General features: G+C 38.0%; 1 protein-coding gene across 1 annotated transcript; it reads left to right on the top strand.

The window, feature by feature from the left end:
• The first annotated feature begins 1,153 nt into the window (after positions 1-1,153).
• Positions 1,154-6,198, top strand: LOC146164086 (serine/threonine-protein phosphatase 2A 56 kDa regulatory subunit alpha isoform-like). The gene is made up of 3 exons (XM_083380664.1): positions 1,154-2,119; positions 3,757-3,861; positions 5,971-6,198. Exons 1-3 carry the CDS (start codon positions 1,154-1,156, stop codon positions 6,196-6,198), a joined length of 1,299 nt encoding a protein of 432 aa, XP_083236790.1.
• Positions 6,199-6,882: the final 684 nt, after the last annotated feature.

The raw sequence follows: 6,882 nt of genomic DNA, 5'->3' as shown, positions 1-6,882 counted from the left end.
GGTGCACTTTTGAAAGGTTGATAAAAACTCGCGGGTGCACTTGCCATACTTTCCACAGGTGTTGCCAGCTGGCATAAAATGTAACCGCCGGGGTAGGATTTCGACTAAAATAATTTTTAATGGCAACAAATTATGATATGTATAGATGGAACACTAAAGAAAGTATTCACAATAGGATATTTGTAGTATAAAAAACGTTACAAAATGCTATTGTTTCGAATTTTAGGGGCTGATCTAGAATCTTATCACTTTTTCTTACGTGGATTTATAACCAAAGGGAAGGGAAGTACGCAGCTCGAAATTCTATGCGTAATATCTCCGGAAGTAAACAATGTTATATTGCTAACATTATTTGGGCTGCGAGATTGAGTTTGGGTAGATCAAGTATGATTATTATATTTATTCTCCCATATTTCTTACTTTCTTGCCATTTCCAATTTGGCAACCTGTTTTGTTACTGTAAAAAAAGTGGTACAATTCTAGACCAACGCCGAATTTTGTTTTCGTGTAATTCTATGCCATATTTACATTTGACTTTTAAAATCTACATTTGACTTTTAAAATCGTAAAATTAGGTTCAATTTGGTAGCAGAACTGTAGCTCTGCTTTGTCAATTTCCATTGGTTACCACAAACTAGTTGGTTGAGTGCTGAATTTGAACGCCATTTTGTTAACAGAATTTAAACCTTACATGGGATGTTAAAGAGTTGGATATCCAACATAAAATAAAATCGTAAAACTATTATTACTTACTAAAATTTTGGGCGCTGGTCTAGAATCCTACCACAATGCAAATTATTTGGGTTAGGGTGCGGGGTTAGCGTTTGGGTTAGGGTGGGTCAAGTATTATTATTAAATAATGAATATATTAATACTTGACCCACCCTTACCCAAACACTAACCGACACCCTAACTCAAATATTGTGTGTTGTTTTAATAATGTGGTAGGATTCTAGACCAGCGCCAAATTTTGTATAATTCATTTAAGTTTTTAAAGTCTGTTAAATCTGCTATAGAATATATTTGTCGTTTTGTTTTATGACAAAACAGTGCAAGTCGTGTTTTATGACGGCATAGTACACGAATTGCCAGTATAAAATACATTTTAAAATGGTTCAAATGTGTAAAATTTGCAAAGGTAAATTGTTTAATGATGGTTGACGCACGCACCTCAAAACTAAAGGCACCTCTTCCACTTCTAGCTAATGCAAAACCCGGAGTAAGAATTGACCTATTTGCAAAGAAACTTCGCTACTGTTGTTATACGTTTAACTTTCTAGATCCACAAGCTCAACTTAAAGAAAAGGAGTTCAAACGCATTTATCTCCAAGAGGTTATCGAATTTATGGAAGATAGTCGAGGAATTTTGATCGAGCCGCTATACGCCATGGCGTTTGCCATGATCTCTCACAATCTGTTTCAAGCGATTCCGCCAGTAGATATCGGCTATGATCCAGATGAAGACGAACCCATTAAGGTTCCAGGATGGTCTCACCTGCAGCTTGTTTACACTTTTTTTCACCGTGTTCTGGAGTCGCCTGACTTCCAGCCAAGTGAGGCGAAAAAATTCCTTGATCACAGTTTTGTCGCAAGCCTTATCAACCGATTTGCAAGTGAGGATCTAAATGAGAGAGAGTGTCTAAAAACTTCGCTGCACAGGATTTACGCAAAGTTTCTGGGACTTCGCGCGTTTATTCGTTTTGAAATTAACAATAAGTTTCTGGAAATGATGTACGAGGACTTACATTTTCCAGGGGCTGTCGAGATTCTCGAAGTACTAGGAAGCATTATAAATGGCTATGCATGCCCACTCAAGAAAGAGCACCGACAGTTCTTGTTCCAAATTTTGTTACCTCTGCATTCGGCAAGCAGTCTACATCACTTTCAAGCGCAGTTAGTTTACTGCGTTGTTCAGTATCTTGAGAAAGACCCAAGTTTAACTGAAGAGTTTGTTACGAAATTTTTGAAACGATGGCCCCGCACAGTTACCAATAAATCACTCATGTTTCTCGGTGAGCTTGAAGAGGTTATTGACGTCATGCAACCTTCGGAATTCATAAAAGTGCAACGCGCCATTTTTATTAAGATCGCTGAATGCGTCAAAAGTGAACACTTTCAGGTTAGGTATGTAATGTTGCCTCGGTAGGCTACCCTTTTTGAGTTAAATTCTATAGATAGATTAAGGTGCAAAGTCGGCGAACCCGAGACCTGCGACTGCATTCCATAATTTGTGGCCGCCAAAGATATAGCCTACGCCAAAATTTTGGGGGGTGAAATCCAACGGAAAATCCAATTCCATGCCAGATTTCTCACTGGCGTGCTTTTGGGCAAGCATTGCCGCCAAAGATCTCTGGCGGGAAGGCACTAGAAGCAATCAAGCCCCGACAGGGGTTGGCTTACGGCATTAAACTCGAAATTCGGAGTTCGCACGACCGGCGGTCTTTCAATTAACCGGTCCGGCATCGCCATTCTTACATTGATCCAGCGCTTTTATAAAAAAAAGTTTGGGTGACACGCGTGGCGGATTCAGATTTTTTCTTGGGGTAACCGGTATCCAGTGTTGTAATTGTAAATAATCCATTTTTAAATGACTAAAGTCCCAGTCAAAGTCATCAGTTACCCAAGTCAAGTCCCATCAAGTTATTATTCGACAAGTTAACTCCAATCAAAACCGCGATTTAACTACAAAACGTTAAACTGTAAATTTGGTAAAATCGTCCGAATATGCAATAACGCAACTAGAGAATAGAAAAAAGACAACATGCAGCAATCTAATCGTTTTACGTGCAAAAATTAATAAATCCTAATTTTATAGTAAAACGTTAAATAAAAACACTCAATTTCAACCCAAGTCATTTGATTAAATAACTTAAGTCCAAGTCAAGTCATTTGTCCAAAAGACTTGAGTCAAGTCAAGTGATTTTATCGAAAGGCTTATAAGTCAAGTCATTTCAAAACAGTGACTGAAGTCTTCGACTTAAGTCACTATACCCCTAGGCGGACTATAACATTATTTTCAAATATGGAAAACATGACGTCAAACTTGAATAATTTAAAGAAGTTTGCTGCCTCGATGAAACTATAGTGTGTAACAAGAGAGGAAGTTGTTTGCCTATTTTACTTACAACTTTTGAATGCAAAATAAAATTTAACCCTTTGCGCTAATCATATGCGGCAAATATTGTGTAGCACCTTTTAATAAGTTTTTGGGGATTCTTTTTTAGAACAATTGGACTTTTTTTGCGCGTTGCGCGAATGTTATCTGTTTACACATATGGACACAAGATCGCTAGTATAACGGTCGAATTTAATTTTTGCGGCCAGCTATACTCGATTAACGATAAAATTTAGAGATTGAAACAGTTATTTTTTGAACATTTGCTATGTGACCTTGGACTAACGTTCGTGAACTAACTAAATCATCTTGATATACGCCATTCTTTTCAGTTATGTCCGAATATTGATCGTGTCCTCGAGGTATTTGGTCTCTTTCTAAATTAAACGGCCACGTTATAACTTCGTGACGTAATCTCTAAAAATTGTATGGCCCTTAACTAACTTTCTAGATCCTCATACAACTGAAGTTAATATTATTGATCATGAAGCAAAATGCTTGCAGCTATTAAAGCAAAAGCTTCGCATGACGCGCAGAAAAGTATATATTGCATCTATCAAATTATAATATAAAAATAATGTATTTGTTTACAGTGCGTATTTTGCGGTTACGAAGACTGTTTAATTGACACTAAATTTTAGATAGCCGAGCGGGCGATTTACTTCTGGGACAACGAGTACATTGTCAGCTTAATGGAAGTGAGTTCATCCCAGCTCTATCCGCTTGTGCTTCCCAGCCTCCTCAAGGTACTGGGCAAAATATGGTGACCCCACTGACACTACACAAAAACTCATATACATCGGTAGTATACTTATTGACGAATCAAAAAAGTTGGCAATATAAGTGGATATTTTTCAAGAATTAAATGTGAGCCTCAAATCATACTAACAACCTATATTCTTGGGTACACTAAGCACGAGTCTTTAATGTAGCTTAATAATGAATTGTAAAGCCAAAAACGTCGAGTAGATCGACACCATCTTGATTAAGACGTTGCTTGAATTACTTCTCAGTCATATTAACTCGAGATGATACAAGCTAGTATCTAAACGTCTTAGCCAAGATGATGTCGATCTACTCGACCTTTATGGCTTTGCAATTCATAATCAACATATATGTCGCAATTTGCAGACGTTTCAGCAATAACTCATGCCATCATCAGTGTAAAAATCAAGTGAAGATAAAAGCGATAAAACGTAAAAAGAAAGGAAAAAAAGGACAAAAAATGGCAGCGAAAAAAAGGCGATGTATGGGTCAGTTCATAGTGCTAGGTGTTCAAAAGATATAAAGATGCCGAGGTTGTATCTATGTTGAGTTCTGGTTTATGATGTTGGATCATCAGCGATTCCAGCAAAAAAAGGCGATATTTGTCATGCCGCGAACTCAACATTTCCGGTTTGTTGAAATTAACCTTATGTGTAGGATTCGTGAGCAAATGGGCACAAACTTCCGACTTAGGTGACGACTGGTGTTCTTTCATACGGGTCTTTAGGTTGCGTTGCGTTTGGCCGATGTATGTCTGGTTGCAGCTGCATCGCAGTCGGTATACCACGTTGGTTTTGTGGAGTAGCGATGGTGAATCTTTTAGGGCAAACCAGGAGGCCAGCTTTGACGTTTCGTGAACAAACCTTAACTTGGCCTTGTCGTTTGTGCTTCGTTGAATAAAACGTTGCAGTTCCCGTCTTATGTGCTGTGAAACAGGTCCGACAAACGGAAGTTTCATTACGCTAAAGCGCACATCTTCAACCGGCGTAATTTTCGAATCCTTTTTGTGGTGGCGATTATTTAGGAGTTGCGAAATAGCACAGTCTACAAATGTACTGGGATATCCACTGCCCAACAACATGTTCTTTATTGTGGCAAACTCAGCGTGCATGATTTTATATGAACTGGCGATGTTTCCGCCCTGGTTAGAAGAGCGTTAGCTAAATTCCGTTTGTACGTAAAGGGAACAAAACTGGACCAGTTGGCATAAGTGCCCGAGTAAGTCGGTTTGCGGTAAACTTTGGTAAGTAAACCTTGATTACCGCGTTGTAAAAGTACATCTAAATAGGTTAGTCCGTTGATTGTATCCAAATCCTTGGTGAACGCAATGTTAGGGTGAATAGCGCTTATGATGGTGAAAAAAACGTTCTAAAGAATTTGAATTTGAAAACACAAGAGAAAGGTCGTCCACATACCTATACATAGAACTTCCGGTTGGTCTTTCTTGGTGTTTTTCTTTAAGGCCTGATCTATTACAAAGTTCATACATACGTCCGCCATCAGTGGAGCAATGGGGGACCCCATTGCAAGCCATCAATTGTTTATAGTACGATGCATTGAATTGAAGAGTGGTGCACCTAGTTGTCCATTCCAAAAGCTTTTTTATCGGCGCTTGTTAAGTCCCCTAATATCAGTCACGCCATCTGTGAAGACTTGTTCGAGAATGAGTTTAATGACCAGGTCGACTGGAATGTTACTAAAAAGACTTTTAACGTCAAAGGTTGCCATGATCTCACCTTTGAAACATCAAAGACACCTTCGAATTTATTTCGATCATTCGTGAAAAAGATTTCATCGCCTTTTTTTCGCTGCCATTTTTTGTCCTTTTTTCCTTTCTTTTTACGTTTTATCGCTTTTATCTTCACTTGATTTTTACACTGATGATGGCATGAGTTATTGCTGAAACGTCTGTAAATTGCGAAATGTCGCTTTTATCAAATATTATGGCTTTTTAATTTTTATTGAAATTACTAAAGAAACCCGTGTATTGTGTTCCAAAACATATATGTTATTTGGTAAAACGAATTATTTAAATGAAAGAAAAAGACTACATTATGGGCATAATATAACTTTTTAATGTGTTTTAAAAGGTTTCGAACTATCATTGGAACCCAACCATTGTGAACATGGCGAGCAACGTGATACGCAACTGCATGACTGTCAACCAGAAGTTATTCGCTACAATGCTCAGCAATATTAAACAGAAAAAGAAACAGCAGCGAGAGCAGAGGGAGCGGTCACAGATCAGGTGGCGGAAAATGGAGGAGATGGCAAAGATCAACCAGAAGAATACACAACTTAAAGACAATAAAACTTGATTATCTGCTAAATGGCGGTTGATGGTGTTGGCCAATACGTTTTTGAAACTGATGCAGTACATTTCATGTGCAGTCCATGAAAAGAATCACAACTAATACGATAATGCCGGTTGTTGGCAGCAACCCTATAAACTGTGACGCTAAAAAGGGGTTTACAAACCTGTTGCCAGCACCTCTTTCTAAATGCTGGCGTTACAGCATTTAAAGTTCATCACAGAATCGTTATACTTTAAATAAAAAACCTTAACACTAGGTTACCCCCCAAATGGGGTTTTAGTTTTGTTTTTTTTAGTCAGTCCACAGGCGCCAAGCAAAAATGACAGTTATGGTAACTTAAACGATAAAGGCCTTATTTTATTTTTTGTCTTTTTAACATAAAAAATAACGATCATAATATAAGACGTTTTCAAGCTTTACTTTTTGCCCTCTTCAATTGAATAAACGATAAAATTTATCGCACTTTTCCATAGTATGAACATTAGGCTGTTGCCAAAATGCAATTTTCTGCCAAAATTGTAGAGCAATTTGTTCGCGCTTTACGCGAATCGACCCTAGCTTTGCAACGTGACTTGACACCTCTCCAACCTTGAACTAAAACTTACGCATTGTTTCATGTTCTGAAGGTTACTTTTTATGACGTCACGTTTTAAGTAACGTCCTCTTTGGAACTTTTCTGCTTCTCCT

This window comes from Ascidiella aspersa, chromosome 2 (assembly GCF_963924565.1).
Source record: "Ascidiella aspersa chromosome 2, kaAscAspe10.2, whole genome shotgun sequence".
Lineage (NCBI taxonomy): Eukaryota > Metazoa > Chordata > Ascidiacea > Phlebobranchia > Ascidiidae > Ascidiella > Ascidiella aspersa.
Note: the sequence above shows the minus strand (reverse complement) of the source record. Positions and strands in the feature narration are given on the sequence as shown.

Coding starts and splice junctions, on each gene's coding strand:
- LOC146164086 (XM_083380664.1), top strand. CDS start 1,154: ATGGTTGACGCACGCACCTCAAAACTAAAGGCACCTCTTCCACTTCTA. Junction 2,120..3,756: donor TCAAAAGTGAACACTTTCAG/GTTAGGTATGTA, acceptor ACTAAATTTTAG/ATAGCCGAGCGGGCGATTTA. Junction 3,862..5,970: donor TGCTTCCCAGCCTCCTCAAG/GTACTGGGCAAA, acceptor GTGTTTTAAAAG/GTTTCGAACTATCATTGGAA.